Raw genomic sequence first — 22,191 nt, 5'->3', positions numbered from 1 at the left:
TTTTCAAAAAAAAACCCCTCCCCCCCCCAGAGAAAAAAAAAAAAAAAAAAAAAAAAAGTACTACAACACTGGTGAGCAAAAGCTACAAAAGCATCAAGGCAGCAGTTCAACATATAAAGAGACAATAAATGGGCTCAGACTTACCTGACGCACCGAGGCAAAGTCAACAAGAGAAATGGATGGAAGAGCCTTGGGTTGCTCAGGTTTTTATACCAAGTCCCAAGTTGCCCGACAACCTGGGACATTCTTTGTGCATGAAGTTATTTATGAGCCACTACTGATTACATGTTTTTTTGCCTCAGTATTTGTGTTTATTACTGCCTTACTTCCTTATCTTGTGGCATGTATATCTGACCACAGGTCCCTTTCATCTTAAAATACTCTGGGCCCAGTTAATTTCTGGGAACACTAGAATGATTAATTCAGAAGAATTTATTCGGCCTTCAAAACCCTCTTGGATCTGCCTGGTGTCATTAAAGGAGATTAAGCACAATTTGCATAATGCAGTCCCTTGTACCCTCCTCTGCAAGGTAAATGCTGTTGGAAATCATGAAGAATTTCAGCTTTTGTAATCCAACCCATGAGCACCTGTAGTTTGGGGATTCGAGCTGCTTTTAGGGAAAAGAGGAGAGTTTGGGTTTTGTTGGGTTCTTTTTTCAGAAAATGATGAGGAACACATGCACAATTTTCACCAAACTCCAGCCCCAAAATGAGAGAAGCAGCACAAATATTGTTAAAAAGGAAGGACAACGAAGAACACTGTGAGAGTCAGGGGGAACCGAAAAGTGTTATGGTCAAAGGCTGAGCTATAACTAGTAAAACACTGAAGATACTGTGGTTTTGACATGGAAGAAGAACCAAAAAAAAAAGGGGTATTAAAAGTCCAGTCTAATGAGATAATAGAACGAAGAACACTGTGAGAGTCAGGGGGAACCGAAAAGTGTTATGGTCAAAGGCTGAGCTATAACTAGTAAAACACTGAAGATATTGTGGTTTTGTCATGGAAGAAGAACCAAAAAAAAAGGGTATTAAAAGTCCAGTCTAATGAGCTAATAACAAATCATAGCACTTCTGTGGAAAAGTCTGAAGGACACATTTTATTAATACAGGATCTTTCCTGGCTGTGTCTAATTCTAGGCCTGATCTTTTCGGTTTTTTTATCTACAGCATCCACAAATCCACTTTTATTCTTATCTCAGCCCTAAAAACTGTTTTAGGTTAACTTCCACATGCATAAATATGTTGCATTTCATGGTGACTGTTGTCAAGGAAGAGTTCTGCAAAAGGTAAGGTTTGGCAAGACACAGCTGTGAACACCGAAGAAATCACGTACAATTCCTTTCCCTGCTACAGGCGTGTTCTGTGAACACCGAAGAAATCACGTACAATTCATTTCCCTGCTACAGAGACCAATGGGAACCAGTTGGAGAAGTCTCAAAAAGATAGAAAGTGTCAATAATTTCAATAATCGACTTGCTGTTGGTTTTTCTGTCGCTTCAGAGCAGTCTTTGGATGCACATTGACATTGAGCCTCATCTACAGGGGGGATTTGCAGGGTAAATAGTGAAGGGGTAAAACGCAGCCGCAATCCAAGACACAGAGATTAGTACTGAGGGTTCTGCTCTCCCAGCGCTTTAACTACTGAGACATGCAAATCAGCCCTAAATTAGGAGTCTCTTCGGGAAGATCCCCTGGGAAAAGAAACTCGTTTGGCTCCGTCAGAGGTTCCAGAGAACTTCAAAGTTTATCAGAAGCTTCTATTAAAGCACTAGGCATGCAAAGCACCACATTACGTGCAAATTTAAGAGATGTGACCCATATTTGCATTCTCCTATCACTTCTGCAATAATATATTATTAAGGTTTGGGTGTGCAGGTCAGTCATTGGGTTCTAAAATTTACGTCATTGTTGCTGGCTGCAAGAATTACAGCGATTTTAGCTTTAATTAAAAAAAAATGGCTCAAGGTTTGGTTTAAGCCATCTCATACTTCAAAGAGATTCTAAAATAAAATGCCATTGCCTTTTTTATCTTCACCAATCCTGGTCATTCCTCAGTACTTCATATTCCAAGGGATTAGCAGGTTTTTTCAAAAGTCATTTCTGCTACAATAGCTATTTGAGGAATTAGTTTGCATAACAGTATCCATAGATTATTTTCATCTTTTTTTTTTCCTATTATTCCTTCATCTGCTTGGAAAAGACAAAATACTTTTAAAATCAGACTATGAGTGCAAAAAGAAGGATCTAGCAACATTTTCAGAGATGTCTACAGGCTTCCCTGAAAATAATTACAATAATTATTGTTCTAATCCCAGCCACTTTATTGTACAGTCAGAATGACTTAATGGCCTGATCTTTAAGATGAATTAAAGTGAGTGAATCAGAAGTTCACAGCTTTTTTTTTTGTATAATCAAGGACAGACCTATATATTCAGATTATAATTAAAACTTTTTGCATAATAATTATGTGATTCAGTTATATGAGAAGATCCTCCTGAGAAACCTGTGAGTGAGTAAATGTCTGAGGAAAAATTCTTAATCAAAGTGGAACTGGAAAGTTACTCACAGTAATCCCCACATCATGGTTCCAGACACAAATGTCACCCCAAAAATCTGTGCATGGAGAAACAGATATACAGAAAATGGAAGTTTCCCTGGCAAGAAGAGTGCCATCTGCAATAAATTCTGAATTGTAATTAATTAGCCCATTATAAAGAAATGGATGCCTCAGAGGCTTCAAGCAGTTGAACAAATCTGCAGAAGTTCTTGCAGTTCAGAACCCTCCTATGACATTCCCTTCTCTCACCTCTCACACCAGCTCTGATTGTTGCTTTTATCTGAGACCTCATTCTTTGCTAATTGTGCTAATATAGATGTTTATTGGCAGCATTAGCAAGAGCCTGTGTATCCTACGCAGCCATTTGTGATTCACACAATGATCTAGGACACCTGATTCCTCATCACTGAGAGTAGACTCTGCTCATGCCCTTAAATTATTAACAATTTCAGGCTTATTGCTTAAACCAGAAGATGTATTCCTAGTTTAAGGCGGTTTGTTTTAGTCAGACTGGCTGCCTCTGTGTGGCACCAATGTTTTTATTGCAGCCCCCCCACTATGATTGGGACTTGGCCCAGGCAGCTGAGTGGTACATGGTGTCTGCCTAATCTGTGTGGTCTTTTGGTGTAGGCAGAGCCTCTGACTTCAGCTTCACAACCCCAACTCCTGCTGCTCGAATAACTCCCCTGAAGGCAAAGGTGTTCGAACATCATTAGGTATATCGCCCTCAAAGTTCATACCTTAGCACAGCTATTTTCACTGTAAATGCTATTCAAATATTGTTATGAAGAAATTTAAAATTTGAGGTTTGCTTTCGCGTCTTACTGTGGTCTAATAAGCTTAAGCAATTTATGTTGTGATTTCTCCTTTTGTCAAAAAATAAGTGTAACTGACTACTGCATACAGATCTGTGGAGTATGGCTGCAGAGCGCCAGGTGTAGTGGGGTCGTTATGCTGGAATTCAGTGGGGAAGAGCAGAAGAAAACAACACCAGAAATTTATTTATGCCGGAGGGAAGAAATTGTTTACTCACCAGAACTTCTGCAAAAACACCACACCCAAAATGGGTGGGCTTTAATTATTGTTTAAATACATTTGAATAATTTTTCAAATGCAGATTCTAATTATATTTCCAATTGTAAGAGTGCAATTAGTGTTTCTCTAGCCATGGCCCTGTGAATCGGACCCACCTTCCTTGCAGAAGGATGTCTTGGTGCCACCAAGGCTGCTGAATGTGTATGAATAATCCATCACCTCAGAGCAAGGGACTGACTATAATAATTGGCATAAACCCTTTTCACCAGGCATTATTTCTTTCCACCATGAGATATCACTCACCTGCATTTTGCTGCAGTTACGCACTGGTTCCCTGATTTTACATTTATTTCCATTAGTCGTTTAGGAAGGAAAAGATCACAGCCCATTTGTCTGGAGCTGGAGACTCAGGATTAACACACATTCATTTAAAGGCTTTCCATCCCAGTAAGAAAAGAAGGGGTTCCCCCTCAAAATAAACTTTGAAATTATAGACTTTCACATGGGGTGAAAATTCAGCCTTTCATTTAACCCCACAGACACCTCCAACCAGAGAGTGCACACAAGTACCTCTGCATAAACCCAACTGTGTCAGCACCAGCCCATGAAGATCCACAGAGAGGCACCAGGAGCTTGGTTTACAAGATGAGTTCCCAACCTACATTTAAAATAGCTTGGGATTAATTACGAAAAATACTCAATATAATTTTCAGAGGGAGCTTTCCCAAAAAACTCCTTGATGTCTCTCTTTGGGGTCCCGCTTGGCTCAGATCATGGCCACCGGAGATGCTTTCGGATGAACAAGAGAAATTTTGTAACAAGCACTTTAAGTGAAAGTTTAAATCTGACCCCAGTGTCGAAAAGCCTGAGTAGGAAGAAAATGTAGCAAAGCAAAAGTACTTGTAGACAAAGTATCGACTCTGTATCTAGTTTCTGCTTCTCTACAATGTATCTAATCAGGGTCCACAATCAGCCTCTAATTTGACTAGACAAAGGAGACAATTTGTATATATAAAGTAACAATAACTTTGTAACGATATTTCCAACGTTTTGTGGCTGTAAATCGATTTCTTACCATAGAGGTCATCAGCCAAATCCTTATTTCTAGTCAATGTGAAAAAAAAAGTGGCTTTCAATTAATAGAACAGAGGAACAGTAAGAAATTTTACAAAAAGGCTAAAATTCCTACAAGCAAACACCGGAAGCCTTGGATTGTCATGCTGCGTAACTTTAATGAGAGCAAAAAGTGGAATAAAAAAAGTAAAAAGTATAAGTATACATTTCTAGGATTCAGAAAGACAACAGCTAATATGTCTTCTCATCCTGGGTTTCTTTTCGCAGTGCTGCTGTGAACTGAGACAATAAAGTCCCACCTACAGCAACAGAAAAAAAAAATACTTTTCATCAGAAATATGAAGTATTCAAAGACTAAGACAAGCAAAGGCCTGATTTCAGGAGATGCCTAGCTCCCACGGCTCCATTAACTTGAGCTGGAGCTGTGGGTATCTAACATCACTTCTGAAAACCATGGCCATGAGTTCAGTCCTGTGTCGGGTCATGCTTCAGCATTCCTGGTCATTCCTTCCGCTTGCTCCTCACACTTTAGCATGGCTCGCTAAAGCCGCTGCGGTAGGTGTTGTAGCGACGGTAGGGCCGGCTGTACCCACTGCCCAGGCCTGAATATCCAAGGTTCCCAAATCCAGAGGAGCTGCCAGAGTTGATGGGCACTCCCTCGGAGCTGAGGTTGCTGCCAACAGCTGCAGAGGTGGTGGATCCCACGGCGGTGTTCTGGGGGAAGGAGCTGAGGATGGGTCCAGGCAGGGTCACCACTACAGGAGGGGGTTGGATCACGTAGGTGGAGTCCTGGCACTGCCTGACACAGGGCTCGTTGCAGCTGTTGGCCAGCGGGGTTGGGCTACAGGGGTTGGGTTGACACAGGTCATAGGAAGACATGGCTATAGGATCAAGTCTGAAATGCAGGGAAGAAAGTAAATGCAATGAAAAAGCTGTATTAAATTTATAAAATTCAAGTAATAGGATAATATACGTGAAAATACCTAGAGAATGTGGTCAGATAGGATGAGGGCTAATGGGACAGGATGAGCAGTAATGGTTTTAAAATTTAAAAGTGTTGATTTAGGTATTAGGAAGAAATTCCTTCCTGTGAGGATGATGGCCCAGAGAAGCTGTGGCTGCCCCATCCCTGGAGGCATTCAAGGCCAGGTTGATGGGTCTTGGAGCAACCTGATCTGGTGGGAGGTGTCCCTGCCCAGGGTAGGGGGGGGAACTGGATGGTCTTCAAGGTCCCTTCTGACCCAAACCATTTTGTGATTTATTAGATCAAAAATCCACAGAAGACAGTCTGAAAACAGCATAGAGGTTTCTCTTGGTTTCTATAAGGCTGCTGGAGGATGTCCCCATTCTGCAACTGGCCTCTGAGCTGTGGCGCCAGCCATGGTAATGTTTGCCCTAACCCTTACCATCAAAGGCCTTTCCCATTCTTTGGGAGTTTCCCTTCATACTCTCTCTCTGGAGAAGGTGCAGTTGTAACTGCAGTTGTGATGGAGACCAGTAGCTGGAGCTCTCATCAGGCAGGGAAAGTGGCCATGACCTGAACATTCATAGAATCATAGAATCATTGAGGTTGGAAGAGACCCTTGGGATCATGGAGTCCAACCATCTCCCCTACTCTACAAAGTCCTCCCCTACACCATGTCCCTCAGCACTGCATCTAAACGGCCCTTCAACACAGCCAGGGATGGGGACTCCACCCCCTCCCTGGGCAGCCTGTTCCAACGCCCGACCACTCTCTCTGTGAAGAATTCCTTCCTAATGTTCAATCTAAACCTCCCCTGTTGGAGCTTGAAGCCGTTCCCTCTCGTTCTGTCACTAATGACCTGTGAGAAGAGACCAGCCCCAACCTCTCTACAGTGTCCTTTCACGTAGTTGTAGAGAGTGATGAGGTCTCCCCTCAGCCTCCTCTTCCTCCCACTAAACAGCCCCAGCTCCTTCACCCGCTCTTCGTATGATTTGTCTTCTAGGCCCTTCACTAGTTCATTGCCACATAACTGGCTTTAGTGCCTTAACGCTGGAACTTAGTCACTAACAGTGTAACCAGCAGCATTTGCAGAACTAGAGAAAAGCGGCTGAGAAGTACCCTTTGATCCCAAACGTCTTACAATCAAAACAGCCAAACTTGGAGTGGGAAGAAGGATAAAATAATCCTTCCTTGGGAAAATACCCTATCAAGCAGTTTCTGCCTCGATTTGAATTCAATATACTAGAGCCTACTGGGATCCCTGCTCATCTGCCTCTGGAAAACAAGACGTGGGGATAGATCCTGCTACTCAGCACATTTATATTTTTAGTTTATTTATTTTCCTTTTTTTTTTTTTTTCTAGTCCCAGTTTCTTAAGATGAGGCTGTATTTCCAACTGGGTTCATTGTCTAGCTACTCCCTTAATGTTGGTCTGAAATGGAGCATGAAGCTGCTTGTTTTGAGAGACAGTATTTCCAGCACCCTCTAAGCCCTGTCTCATTACACCCTGCTCCACAAGTAAATAAAGCCTTTCTTTTTTGATAGAAGTAAGCCTTTCTAATTTTCCTTCCCAAAAGGAAAAGAAAAAAGCTAGCAATATTTATACAGAACTAAGAATAACAAAAAAAACCAAAACAACAACAAAAAAAGCAATCATCAAAGTAAGAGTTTAGCATTTAAAAAGGCACTGGGTAGATTCAGACTTACCTGTTCACCTGGGCGAATAAGGCAAGAGAAGTGGATGGAAGAGCCCTATGTTCTATAGGTTTTTATACCATATTCCAGACTGCCTGCAGACCAGAGACATATATTATGCATGAAATTATTTAATGATCTGTACTTTCGCATGCAAAGTCCCCCGAACTGATCAACGCCATTTATTTTTTTTCCTTTCAAAATCTCTTTTACTATTGCGGTATTTTTTCCCCTCCCCTTATTACCTCCACATTCCAGCGTACACCAAGCTTTCATCTTCACCAGTGGGCACTCACTTAATTGCTTGGAAGAGTGTGGTGACTCATTTGAATTGCAGCAGTAATTATGTTTCTTCCTAAGGCCAATGTACATTTTATGCTTCATTTTAGTCATCAAGACACTGCTCAAGGGGAGCGTATGCGATGAATAGTCCTTATTCAGGACTTCACTCGTTTAGGTGAATAATCATATAGTTCTGAGGTGGGGTCCTGGGTGCAATTCACAATTATTTCCATTTCAAGGACTCAGCTTTACCACAAGACAAGTTTTATATTAAGTATTCCCAAATTTTGCACTTCTGCACTATTGCAATCCCACACAAACACACAGCTGAGAAGAGCAGTAAATTTCCATCAGTGCTGCAAAGGTTAAAGAATATTAAGACCAGTGAGAATTGCTGACTAGAGACAATAAAACACATTCTAAAATTGCTGGGGTTAACCCACAGTTTTCCCAGTTTGTCTGAACACAGCTAATACAAACACATGTGACTGCTTTTCTTTATCCAATCATAAATTTTTACTTCATTTTCCGTGCCTGAATCAAACAATTACACTTTTAATGGAAGAGCTTGATTACTTGATCTCATTACTCTGTGACATTCATGAACTATCTCTGATTCTCAACAAGATTTCTGTGCAGTCTCTCATCTGAGGAACCACCATTATCCCAAACTGAAATCTCAGCAACTCACCTGGATGCACAGCAATTTTCAGATAAAATTAAGTAGGAATGTGCATGTTAAAGATTGCTTTCAAGTGTTGGTTCTTAGAGGCAGTACTCTGCCTGAGCCAAATTGTGCCATCAATAGAAGTCACACCCAGGAGTTCTCCACTACATTTATCATTACATGAGTTTTTTCACCTCTGTGGCCTGTCCTGGCTTCACTCCAACCTGATTCCTGGCTTCACTTCCTTCACTCCTGTCCTGGTTTTCCTACTTCCACAGATGGAAAATATGGAAAAAGCAGGAATCAGGCTTTTCATCATAACACCACCATCCCCCAGCAAGAGATAGGAATTAATTCTAAATGAAGAGTGTCTTTGTAGAGAGTGATGAGGTCTCCCCTCAGCCTCCTCTTCCTCACACTAAACAGCCCCAGCTCCTTCAGCCGCTCTTCGTATGATTTGTCTTCTAGGCCCTTCACTAGTTCATTGCCACATAACTGGCTTTAGTGCCTTAACGCTGGAACTTAGTCACTAACAGTGTAACCAGCAGCATTTGCAGAACTAGAGAAAAGCGGCTGAGAAGTACCCTTTGATCCCAAACGTCTTACAATCAAAACAGCCAAACTTGGAGTGGGAAGAAGGATAAAATAATCCTTCCTTGGGAAAATACCCTATCAAGCAGTTTCTGCCTCGATTTGAATTCAATATACTAGAGCCTACTGGGATCCCTGCTCATCTGCCTCTGGAAAACAAGACGTGGGGATAGATCCTGCTACTCAGCACATTTATATTTTTAGTTTATTTATTTTCCTTTTTTTTTTTTTTTTTCTAGTCCCAGTTTCTTAAGATGAGGCTGTATTTCCAACTGGGTTCATTGTCTAGCTACTCCCTTAATGTTGGTCTGAAATGGAGCATGAAGCTGCTTGTTTTGAGAGACAGTATTTCCAGCACCCTCTAAGCCCTGTCTCATTACACCCTGCTCCACAAGTAAATAAAGCCTTTCTTTTTTGATAGAAGTAAGCCTTTCTAATTTTCCTTCCCAAAAGGAAAAGAAAAAAGCTAGCAATATTTATACAGAACTAAGAATAACAAAAAAACCCAAAACAACAACAAAAAAAGCAATCATCAAAGTAAGAGTTTAGCATTTAAAAAGGCACTGGGTAGATTCAGACTTACCTGTTCACCTGGGCGAATAAGGCAAGAGAAGTGGATGGAAGAGCCCTATGTTCTATAGGTTTTTATACCATATTCCAGACTGCCTGCAGACCAGAGACATATATTATGCATGAAATTATTTAATGATCTGTACTTTCGCATGCAAAGTCCCCCGAACTGATCAACGCCATTTATTTTTTTTCCTTTCAAAATCTCTTTTACTATTGCAGTATTCTTTCCCCTCCCCTTATTACCTCCACATTCCAGTGTACACCAAGCTTTCATCTTCACCAGTGGGCACTCACTTAATTGCTTGGAAGAGTGTGGTGACTCATTTGAATTGCAGCAGTAATTATGTTTCTTCCTAAGGCCAATGTACATTTTATGCTTCATTTTAGTCATCAAGACACTGCTCAAGGGGAGCGTATGCGATGAATAGTCCTTATTCAGGACTTCACTCGTTTAGGTGAATAATCATATAGTTCTGAGGTGGGGTCCTGGGTGCAATTCACAATTATTTCCATTTCAAGGACTCAGCTTTACCACAAGACAAGTTTTATATTAAGTATTCCCAAATTTTGCACTTCTGCACTATTGCAATCCCACACAAACACACAGCTGAGAAGAGCAGTAAATTTCCATCAGTGCTGCAAAGGTTAAAGAATATTAAGACCAGTGAGAATTGCTGACCAGAGACAACAAAACACGTTCTAAAATTGCTGGGGTTAACCCACAGTTTTCCCAGTTTGTCTGAACACAGCTAATACAAACACATGTGACTGCTTTTCTTTATCCAATCATAAATTTTTACTTCATTTTCCGTGCCTGAATCAAACAATTACACTTTTAATGGAAGAGCTTGATTACTTGATCTCATTACTCTGTGACATTCATGAACTATCTCTGATTCTCAACAAGATTTCTGTGCAGTCTCTCATCTGAGGAACCACCATTATCCCAAACTGAAATCTCAGCAACCCACCTGGATACACAGCAATTTTCAAATAAAATTAAGTAGGAATGTACATGTTAAAGATTGCTTTCAGGTGTTGGTTCTTAGAGGCAGTACTCTGCTTGAGCCAAATTGTGCCATCAATAGAAGTCACACCCAGGAGTTCTCCACTACATTTATCATTACATGAGTTTTTTCACCTCTGTGGCCTGTCCTGGCTTCACTCCAACCTGATTCCTGGCTTCACTTCCTTCACTCCTGTCCTGGTTTTCCTACTTCCACAGATGGAAAATATGGAAAAAGCAGGAATCAGGCTTTTCATCATAACACCACCATCCCCCAGCAAGAGATAGGAATTAATTCTAAATGAAGAGTGTCTTTATACACAGGTTGGTCTTGGTCTTCAGAAGAACAAAGGACTTCAAAGTTCAGAAGAGCTTCTCACTAATGGCTCAAATATGCAAAGTTTTGTGGTACCTAATGCTCAAGGTACGTGACAAGATCTCGGCATCACCTGGCTAATAACCTAATTTCAAAGTCTGTGAGTCAAGATCACTCAAAGGACTTCACAAACTAATTCCAGGTAAACATCTTCAGAAACTTTAATTATTCTATTAATTTTTTTTCAGAATTGATTAAAAAATAAAATAAAGCCAAACCTTCATCTTCTGTAAAATGCTATAACTCTACATATTTTAGTGATTCTCCACAAGAAGATTCTCCTCTTTTTGTCTAAAAAGGAGAGAGCTTTTTTTTCCCCCTTTACTCACAATCTTTAGTATCCAACTTACTACCTGTTGTCCTTTTATATATTTTAAGGGATGAAAACAGTCGCTCACCTGGAGAATTAATTCCCCTTTCATCTATAATCTGAGATAGCCAAGGAATGCTAGCTTTTCCTCACTCTTCCCTCTAGGGACATAAATGGTTTTTTTTGGAAGGTATATAATATTTTAGAAACAGACTCATTAACAGCCTGGAAAAGTTTTCATTGATGTTCTCCCAATTTATTCTTATTAGCAACTAGAGTTCACCCAAAAGGTTGAGAGCCTTTGGATCTTACTCTTGGGGGATTGTTATGGCTGGTGAAGTAGGACATAACAGCTCTCACTTATGGGTCAGTGATGGAGTTTCGTGTCCCACGCACTCAATTAAAACCCTTTGTGTAGGAAGACGGTGCTCCCATGACAGGCTGCTGAGCTACCGAATTGCCAAAGAACTGACAAATTACTTACATGAATTGAAATTTGTATCGTCTTTATGTTGACTTCAGAGGCTTGAGTGCACTCGTACAAGGCATTCAAATGACCTGCAGGTCTCCTAGATGAAAGAAGCTTTGAGGGAGGCTTTTCATCTGACGCCAGGAGGAGACCAGACTGGTACATAAACCATAAGCAGTTTAACTACTGGGAACAATTTAACTATTGGGGACAATTTAACCAGCTGCAACAAAATTTATGTAACTGGAATAATTTGAATGCCTCGAACCTTCCCAACATGAGAATCTCTTCAATTTTCCCCCAAAATCTATTGTTTTAATAACTTCAGTGGCTGTTGCAGATCTGGTTTAAATCTCAGGTTCTTCCTTTCAGCAAAAGTAATTTACTTGCAAGGATTTCTACAGGTTTTAATGCCTAAAATTTCCTGTATTTATTTGATGTGAGTATGCTTCATTCCTTGACACAAGCTTTTTGTTGGAGTTCTGTAGGGCTGCAGCCAGGACAGTCAGGCTTTTATAAGGAGCCTTAAAATGCATAGTACTTCTGCAGTAAATAGCAAGTAAATAGATAATTAATTTTGTGCTCTGTCCCGAAAAGCAATGTGTATACCTCCTTGCAGATTTCTGCTGCCATTCATGTTTTACTTTACAAATCCAAGGATTCAAGCAGTGATTTAATGGCACAAAAATGTAAATCTTTCTCTGCACCCTGCAGCTCCAGGTCAGAGTTACTGAGAGTGTGAATCACAACAGGTTTCCTTAAAACAAATATCATTATACGCTAGATTAGATACCCTGCCATTCTGTTAGATCATAAAATGCTTCCAGCCTGGAGAATAATTTCTTGGCAGAAATGCAAAAAAGCCAAGTATTATGATGAGTCAGTGTAGAATCACTATGCATTTCAGCTGCAAAACTAAATATTTTCTTGATCTTGAGCTCTAAACATATGTTTTTCTCTAATTAGTGGCTCCAACAGCATTCATATCGTGTCTGTGTCTGCTAGTGATGATCTGTGCAGTTTCAAAAGGAGATAGGAGGGGAAGGGAAAAATAACAGAAGACTGGACATATGATAAAAGCATAACTTTAATAATACCAAGGAGTGGATTAAAATACTGCAAAGCAACAGGTTTCAATGTGGGAATAATGGCACATCTCATGGCGATGGATTCCACAGATGGAGCTCTTTTTTCAGTGTAGCACCTTGACAATCAAGTCCCATCTACTGTCTAATTTATACGTTTTATACCAGGGAGTATCAAATACAGTGACACACAGCAGAACTACATACTTGATCAACAATATAAAGCAGTATAACAAGAGAAGGGGCCTCATTTTAGGGAATGAACTAACTCCCACAGCTCCATTAACTTGAGCTGGAGCTGTGGGTATCTAACATCACTTCTGAAAACCATGGCCATGAGCTCAGTCCTGTGTTGGATCGTGCTTCAGCGTTCCTGGTCATTCCTTCCACTTGGTCGCTTGGTCCTCATGCTTTAGCACAGCCCATAGAAGCCACTGCGGTAGGTGTTGTAGCGACGGTAGGGCCGGCTGTACCCACTGCCCAGGCCTGAATACCCAAAGCTCCCAAATCCCAAGGAGCTGCCAGAGGAGATGGGCACTCCCTCAGCACTGAGCGCGGTCCCGACGGCTGCAGATGCTGAGGAACCCACAGTGGTGTTCTGGGGGAAGGAGCTGAGGATGGGTCCGGGCAGGGTCACCACCACAGGAGAGGGCTGGATCACCACTGTGGAGTCCTGGCACTGCCTGACACAGGGCTCGTTGCAGCTGTTGGCCAGCGGGGTTGGGCCACAGGAGGTGGAAGGACACCGCTCGTAGCAGGACATGGCTGTGGGGTGGAGGGAAGTCTGAAATACAGGACCAGAAGTGAATTCAATGTAGGAGTCTTATTTCACTTACATTTGCTCAGCTCAGGCATCAGGACAACGGGAGCTTTCCAGGAATCCTTTTAGGTGTTGGGAGAAGGAAATCAAATTCTTAAATACCCTACAAGAAGATGGAGGTTGAAATAATCCTCTCCCTGTTGTTGGTGATCCAGCAGAATGGCTGGCAGCAGAACAAAAGGGCACATACCTGTATCATTACTTTAATTTTAGTTTTTTGATTGGCTGTATGTCTGGAAAAACACCACTGAGATTCAGCCCCAGGTATTCAGAGCATTGTAGAAATAGTAATTATGAGTAATACAAAGCCACAAAGGTACTTACGGAGAGAATTCAATCGGCAGCTGGAAAATGAAATGAAGAATTATTTTCCAGGTTGCAACTTTGCCTAGGAAGAGGCACAAATTTCAATCTAGTTAATCATACTCGAAGCTGAGGTCTTTGGAAATCTATCCCAGACAACTTGTCGACAGACATCCCACCCATGAGACAGCCAGGAGTTCCCCACTACTCCCCGTGTCTGGTTCCAACACACCAATAAACACGAAGTCACCGTATCCTGTTGCCCATCTCAGTCTGTTGGGTGCTCAGTCTCCTCCTCTATTTTTCCTTCCCCTCATCCTCACAGTCCCTGAAACCATTTCTCTAAACTTCCAGGTTTCATTGCACCCTGGAAGACCATTTCAAAACTGTAAGACACCAAGCAGAACTTTTTGATGATGTCTATCATATTGAAGTCCATGGTGACTACTACAGCAGGAGAAGGTTGAGGATGTGTGATTAGAGCCAAAAATCTTGCTGAACTCAGTGTGACTCTTCCTTCTAATCTCAATATACAGCTTAACTTTGTCTCCATTTAGAAAGTGGCATTTAGAGCTCAAAAGCTTGTGGTTCGACATAATTGATTTTTAAAACCCATGAACTTCGGTTTTAAATCTTCCTAGTTTCCTTGCTCTCCAGCTGTTTGTTTTAGTATCTCATTCATTTTACCCTCTTGTTTCCCACTGAGCCCGGTAATAAATCCATCATAACAAAAATAGGAACACTGGAGAAGCCTCTAATGGAATAAACAGCAAAGAAAAGGATTTTTCTGAATGACATATCTGAAGATACACACATCCACAACCTTTGCAACTACTGTTGTTTTCATACCAACCCAGCTGAAATTTCAAACATTACAGAAGATGGATAAGAACCTTAAAGCTATAAAATGTATACTGAAACTTGAAAGATGACTGAGCACATTGATCTCTGTAACCATAGAATCATAGAATGGTTTGAGTTGGAAGGGATCGCCTTTAAAGATCACTTAGTTCCAAACCCCTTGCACAGGTCTTCTACCCATTCAGTTTGTTATTCTTTAATATTACTATTATTATTAATATTATTTTCTAAGTCACCTAGTATGTCTAAAAGCCCACATTTAAACAAATTTCTATCACCATTTCAAGGATCCTCATGGCCAAATCAGGGCTCCAGAAACACCTGCAATTCTGATAGCAAAACACAACTTTTTAAAGAGAAAGTCTTCCCCCCAACCAATCCAGCAACTAGGAAAATACTGCAGAGAAAAAGAACAGCGATCAAATTATTATGAAGGCAAGAATTCAGCAAATAGAAAAGGAGAAGTAGAGTTGAACTAACCTTGTTCACAAAAGAGGAAAAAAGTAAGAGAAGTGGTAGGAAGGACGTTGAGTTGAGTTGCCTTTTATACCGCATCTCAGATGGCCTGAGGACCATAGACATCCTTTGTGCATGAAATTATTTACCAACAAGTATGTCCTGAATGCAAAATGCTTCCAACTGATTAAATGTCTTTTCCTTACTGTTTATTACTGTGTTTTCATTTTCTTATCTTCTGACAGACATTCCGTCATACGAGTTTCTCTCATCTTCTGGTATTATGGACCAAATTTATTCCAGTGCCACCTTTCAGTCACAACAAAATTTGTGCTTTAGTGTATATTTCACTTTAGTCATAAAGAAAAACATCAGAAAAATTTATACAATACATAATTCATCACTGAAAAGTGTTCTTTTATTAAGAATATGAGTGTTAAGTCCTTAATAAATTCTGGTCTCCGCCACTGTTTAAAAAGCTCCGACTCCAGCCAAGCATAAGAACAATTTAGACAAAACTTTTGTGTTTTGAGAAGGACCTGCAAAAAACCACACCAGAAATCCCACTGACTCCAATTAGAAAGAATCGGATCCCTGTGTGAAATTCAGAGAAAAAATACTATTAAATTATATCATATCATATCATATCAAATTTGGATAGTATCACCCCGTTACACCTCCATAACACAGTTTGAGGTACAGCTGCTGGCACAAGGGGACACTGAAACCTGATTTATCAGTTCTTTTATGAAAGGAACCTATAACTCCCCTCTGTACCACCTCAGACCACAAATATGAATCGCACTTCACAAGTCATCTTGAGGACACATATGAATTTTAAGCTATTTTTAGGTACTAACCTTGCACAAGCCTAACTGTGAAGTCATTGGGGGAAAAAACCACACAAGGACCTGTTTGGTATTGTATTTTTTTCCCTCACTACAGACAGCAGTACAACAGTGATTCCACTCCAGATTCATGGAAATTTATTGCATAAGTGGAATGTATATATGAAATTTTAATACTTTTTTTTTAAACTTTACTTTGCAATCTCTCCTGTACAAGCTGCAGGGTTTGAACCTCTCTTTGGGTAAGAGCTACTGAACTTTGGGCATGAGAATTCATCAATATCTGGGGAATAAAAGTTCTTGGTCTTGGGTTTCTAGAGAAGAAGGGCTTCAAAGTCCTTCAAAATTTTCATTAACAATGTGCATATTCACAAAATTATCTAACTGTTCATGATGTATGATGAGGTTTTAATACCCTTATCATAAGAGATGCCCTTAAAACCTCTGGACCAAAAAGTTTATACCTTCACAAAGTGAAGCCATTTGTATTTTAAGATCATGGAAACCAACCCCGAACAATTCTTTAAAGACAAAAATCAACCTTTTACAAATTCTTAAACTGCTTCTCATATTCTAGTAATATTACCTAAAGTGGTCCACCTACACTCTTAAATATTTCCCTTCCTTTCTGGACCTAAACAATGCTTCCAACCTGCAAACATGCATTTTTGAAATACTTCTGTATTTTGAAATTCTTCTGTAGCATTAGGTGCTTACTGGCAGAATTATTTCTCCTGTAAAAATTGTAACATCAGCCACACAAGTTTTCAACACTTATGTTCTGCTTCCTTCTATTCATCCAAGAGCTTCTATTTGATACACTACCTCATATTTTAAAAACAAACTCATCTGAGATCACTGCAGTATTTTCAAAAAGACTCCTGATCTGTCTCCTGACCACGGCTCATCTCCAGATTGGTCTGATTGGCTCAAAGAACTCATCCAAGAGGCTTGAAGCCCTCCTTGGAGATCTCCTCAGAGATTTATTTTTTTTTATAGATGGTGAACAAATTACCTAGCATTGTTCATAAGTGGGTCAGGGAGGGAATAGCTCACAAAGAGCTTTAGTAAATGTCTTCAATGTGATGGCAGATTGTGCTCCAAAGACACCTCCAAGCTAACAAATTGCTGTGGAGCTGAAAAAAAAGTCTTTATTAGGCTGGGCTTGGAATAATTTCATACTGACACTAATAGAGTCGGTATAAAAGTACCAGAAATTACAAGAACCCATAAATTGTGAAGATGAAAGAATTTTTAATGGTTAGACTACGCTTCTCATGCAACGCCAGGGTGAACCTAGACTGGAACACAAAGCAAAACAATTTCATTATCAAGAAAAGGTTCCACCTGCAAAAAAATGTATGTGGGAACTAATTCATGCAAAAAAGGAGGCCTCAATAGTCTCATAAATTTGTGAACATCCATATGCATAATTATCGTACCCATCCAATCTTAACACACAAAGGAGACACGGCCTTCAAATTGATGTTCACATTCTTCAGGAACTGCCTCTCTAATGATACTTTAAATAAAGGCTTCAACATCCTTCACAAACACTCCATGATGCCATGTTGTCTGAAGATGGTTTGTTCCAGGACATAGCTTTGTTTTTTCAAATCAGGAAGCACAGACTTAGGTACTTACAGCAGAGAGTAGTTGTCCAAGCCTTTTCATTCACAACAAACACCACATACGCAGCTTTCAGGATATGCTGTTGTTGGACACAGGCCATTTAACCAGACATTTCACTCTCCTGAAATTCCTTTCTGTGCTCTTTGTGCTCCACATCCATTTGCATCGTAGAAAGATGCCTTCTGCCACCAAGAACGAGGCATTCTTTGATGTACATCAGAGTGCAATCAGTGATTCCTCACAGATCTGAGTGAATAAATAATTACTTCAGTCAGACCAGTTCTGTCAACAGGGCAGCATGTGTTTTTGTAGACATCCAAGTCCTTTCAATTACTTGTTTAAGAATATACTCATGGAAACCAATTTTTAAGCAGAGACTCCACTCAGTCTGGTATCTATTGATTTACCATCTTTCATACTTTGCTTTTGCTGCCTCAAGCCACCGCCTAAAAGGGGACATATCCCATCTTCTCTCTAAACTATTTTTTCCCTTACATTGATAACTTTGCAAAATAAGTGTAAAACATTTGAAAAAAAATAAACCTACCTCTTTTCTCACCACTGTGTGGGCACATGGACTAGTTACAGCACTGAATGTGAAATGCCAGGGACCTTTCCTCTGCTGTCTCCACTATTTTCATCTCAGCACTATGATACTTTAATCTTCACATAGATTTTAGTGAGCTTTAAAAGGGAAAACCCTGCACAAGTCAGAGTCATCAGAAATGACACAACTGTCTTGTTGCTTTTCCTGTGCTGTGTCCTGCTGGACCCCATGTATCTCCAGTGGGAGAGGAAAGTAGTTGACACAATTAAAAACTTGGATAAATTTCTCAAAGCTTATGTACCTACAGACAAGGGTATTCTTTGATGTCTCTTAGTTGCACACAACGTGCTGAGTTTTAACATTGTCGAGAAAAATTACTAGATAATGAGAAGCAGGATAAAACCCAAACTCTCCTTAAGGGAAATACCTATGGCCATTTGTTTAGTTCTTCACTCGTATGATTCTTCCTCTATATTATGAGAGTTCTTTTGTGGATTAGCCAAGGAATAAGATTCATTGGATTTTCTTTAATGTGTGAAGAGAGGACATCAAAGCCCATCATAAAAATTTATTAATGATACAATCATATAAAGAGCCTCAGTGCTCTGGTGAGATTTGAATTCTCACTTCACCTTTGAAGCCCTGAGTCAAGATCACTCACAGCGTGTCATAGTCAAAGCCTCAGAGTCTGGCAGTTTTCAATCTCAGCAAATACAGAAACCCAAATACTCCTTCTGAAAAACCTTATTACACACTTTCAAATTCTCAGAGTTTCAGAGGTACCAAATAGGTGATAAGACCAGAACTCTCCCAACCTGAAATACGAAAATTGTACTTCTACGCACACGTGGAAAAAATTTTAGAAAAAAAATAACAAAAGAATTATATATGTAAAACTGTTCAGTGCTTCAAAAGTGTGTAAACAATGATGAAATTATTTTTATGAGGTTGATTCTGGTGACTATTCACATTTTCCATGGAGAAGGTACTCTACATAGATTTTCCATATAGTGACACATTCCTCCCCAAGGGGATGAAAAAAGGGAGAAGAAAACCACAAGAAAACTCAAATTCAGATGCAACATCAGTTTAATGATAAAAAGTCAAGGAGCATTCTGCAAAACAAAAGGAATATATATATATTTATATAAGGGAAAGAAGCCATTTAAACCATTCCAACTGAAAGACAGCAAGCAAGACTCCACTTTTCCTAAATTCCTGAATAAAACCCCTCCACTGATCATTTAAAAGTACAGCATTACACCGTGTCAATGTGAAACTCAAAATAACAGATGCAAGGGAAGTCATCAAAAGCAGGAATTTCAAGAATAAGACATCAGTTGGCCATGTTTCAGACAGACCTTACTTCCCTCCTTTGCAGGAGGACATGAGGGTGCTCAACCCATCTGGAAACCATGGCCAGTAGTTCTGTCCTCAGACCAGCAACTGGCTTTGGGTTTCCTGGTTGATCTGCTGGACACCCAGCATGGCTTTAGCAGGGAAGGCACCTTCTGCCGTAGTAGCGGCCACCAAGGCCAGAGAGGTTGAAGCCCCCAGAGGTGATGGGCACTCCTTCTTCACTCAGGATGCTGCCAACAGCAGCAGATGCAGAAGATCCCACGGCGGTGTTCTGGGGGAAGGAGCTAAGGATGGGTCCGGGCAGGGTCACCACCACAGGAGAGGGCTGGATCACCACCCGGGAGTCCTGGCACTGCCTGACACAGGGCTCGTTGCAGCTGTTGGCCAGTGGGGTTGGGCCACAGGGACGGCACAGATCGTAGCAGGACATGGCTGTGGGATGGAGGTGTACCTGGGAGAGAAGGCAGGGAAAGCACAGGCAGTGTTTGAGGTGCAGCCTGACAGCCTTCCGGGGAAGAGAAAAGGCAAAGACTAGAGAGCAGAGACAGGGTTTGTAGGGAAGAAGAGGCTATTAGGAGCCACAGTCGTGAAGGAGTCCCTGCTGAATTGGAGAATACTTACTCCCCTCTCGCCACCATGGAAAACAAGAATAAGAGAAAAAATGAGAGCGGGATACAAGTTTAAGGTGCTCAGCAACAGCTTCAACAAAGACAAAAGGCAAAGAAAAGAATAAGGGAATAACAAGAGGCAGAGATGGTTGCAGCTCACCTTGTTCACCGAGGAGGAGAAGGCAAGAGAAGTGGATGAGGAAGCCTACAGTTGGACTGCCTTTTATACTGGTCCAAACCACCCCAGGGCCCTAGAGGCAGCCTTGGCACAGGTAATGTGTTCACCAACAAGCTCATCTTGCATGCAAAGCATCCCAATTAAAGAAATGGGGACACTGCTTATGTTCCCTGCAACGCTGCCTGTACCTGAGCAAGGAAAAATGCAGAGACAGTAGAGAGAAGAAGCCAGTCCAGCTCAAGCATCAGGTTCATGGTGATGAAGGAGGACATGGTAATCAAGCTGGGATGTCAGCTCACAGGTCAGAAGATCTAATGATGGTCACTTGGGTCAAGGGAGCCCACTGACTCCTCACTAGAGCCAGAATGACCAGACAGACCCAAGGAGAGGACGGGAAATCAGTAGGAAACTTAGGCTCCAGATTCAGGGGGCTCATGGTCAGGCAGAGGCAAACCTGCAGAAGAACTGGAGCCTTATGCTCCTGCCAGCCACCTGAAGAGAGGGTCAATACCTCAGGAGAGAGCTTAAATAGAGCCCTGGGTCAAGGGGAAGAGGGAGGTGTGAGAAACCCCAGGTGAGGCTCATCAGGGCCATTGGGCCTGTTGTTGCTGCACTCAGGCCACTGATGTGCCAAAAGGGGAAATATGTGCTGTTAAGACACAGGACACCAGTTCTATCCATCACAACAAAGTGAGGAAGGATTTCACAAGGGCAAGTGTAGGGTCCTGCATCTCGGCAGGAATAATCCCAGGCACCAGTACAGGTTGGGGCTGACCTGGTGGAAAGTACCTCTGCAGAGAGAGATCTTGGAGTCCTGGTGAATAACAAGTTGCTTATGAGCCAGCAATGTGCCCTTGTGGCCAAGAAGGCCAACGGCCTCTTGGGCGGCACTAAAAAGAGTGCAGCTAGCAAGTGGAAGGAGGTCATTCTCCCCCACTGCTCTGCCCTGGTGAAGCTGAATCTGGAGTACTGTGTCCAGTTCTGGGCTCCCCAGTTCAAGAAGGAGAGGGAACTACTGGAAACAGTCCAGTCCCAGTTCAAGAAAGAGAGGGAACTACTGGAAACAGTCCAGTAGGGGGCTATGAAGATGATCAAGGGAATGGAACACCTCTCTTATGAGGAAAGGATAAGAGACCTGGGTCTGTTTAGCCTGAGAAGACTGAGAGGGGATCTTATCAATGCTTACAATATCTAAAGAGTGGGTGGCAAGAGGATGGGGTCAGGCTCTTCTCAGTGGTGCCTGGTGACAGGACAAGGGGCAAGGGGCACAAGCTGAAACACAGGCAGTTCCATCTGAACATGTGGAAAAAATTCTTTCCTTTGAGGGTGCCAGAGCACTGGAACAGGCCGCCCAGAGAGGGTGTGGAGTCTCCTCTGGACATACTCAAAACCCGCCTGGAGGCATTCCTGTCCAGGCTGCTTTTGGTGACCCTCCTTTGGCAGGGGCTTGGACTGGATATCTCTGAAGGTCCCTTCCAACCCCTACAATTCTGTGTGATTCTGTGACTTCGTCCTTTAAGAAAGAAGCTTCACTTTGTTTCATAAGGACAAAATTTGTCTTTCCCTCTGAGGTTCATTTCAATCCCATTCCCACCCCAGCATAGACAGGAATTTCACTCTGGGGAAAGGCACTGTAGGGATTCGGACAGAGTATGGGGCAGCACAGGAGGTGCCCCTCACTCTGCCTGAAGCAGGGCTGGGGGCCATGGGACAAAACATCACCTGTGGAGGACAAGAGTATAAAGGAGGAAGGGATAGGCAGCTTGTCTTCTATTACATCCCCTGTGACAGGAGCAGCCACCACATTCCGGTGGAGTTCACCACACCAATTACATGACAACACCACAAACAAACAAGGTAACATCCCTCCCTGATGTCTGTGGTCTTGCAGTTGA

General features: G+C 41.6%; 4 protein-coding genes across 4 annotated transcripts in view; all 4 read right to left on the bottom strand.

The window, feature by feature from the left end:
• The window catches only part of LOC106899566 (feather keratin 1-like), a 1,789-nt gene extending 1,613 nt beyond the window's left edge, over nt 1-176 (bottom strand). Inside the window, exon 1 of the mRNA XM_014961444.1 lies at nt 145-176. The gene's annotated coding sequence lies outside the window, so the exon portion shown is untranslated. The remainder of the gene's footprint in view (nt 1-144) is intronic.
• A 4,656-nt stretch (nt 177-4,832) lies between these two features.
• On the bottom strand, nt 4,833-5,545 carry LOC106899583 (feather keratin 4-like). Its single transcript, XM_014961460.1, has one exon. The coding sequence runs from the start codon at nt 5,543-5,545 to the stop codon at nt 5,195-5,197; it is 351 nt and encodes a 116-aa protein (XP_014816946.1). The 3' UTR covers nt 4,833-5,194.
• Nucleotides 5,546-12,723: 7,178 nt separating this feature from the next.
• Nucleotides 12,724-13,447, bottom strand: LOC106899582 (feather keratin 4-like). The gene has a single exon (XM_014961459.1). The coding sequence runs from the start codon at nt 13,445-13,447 to the stop codon at nt 13,097-13,099; it is 351 nt and encodes a 116-aa protein (XP_014816945.1). The 3' UTR covers nt 12,724-13,096.
• A 5,775-nt stretch (nt 13,448-19,222) lies between these two features.
• Nucleotides 19,223-19,940, bottom strand: LOC106899559 (feather beta keratin-like). Its single transcript, XM_014961436.1, has one exon. The coding sequence runs from the start codon at nt 19,938-19,940 to the stop codon at nt 19,644-19,646; it is 297 nt and encodes a 98-aa protein (XP_014816922.1). The 3' UTR covers nt 19,223-19,643.
• Nucleotides 19,941-22,191: the final 2,251 nt, after the last annotated feature.

This window comes from Calidris pugnax, unplaced genomic scaffold (genome assembly GCF_001431845.1).
Source record: "Calidris pugnax isolate Ruff unplaced genomic scaffold, ASM143184v1 scaffold516, whole genome shotgun sequence".
NCBI lineage: Eukaryota > Metazoa > Chordata > Aves > Charadriiformes > Scolopacidae > Calidris > Calidris pugnax.
Note: the sequence above shows the minus strand (reverse complement) of the source record. Positions and strands in the feature narration are given on the sequence as shown.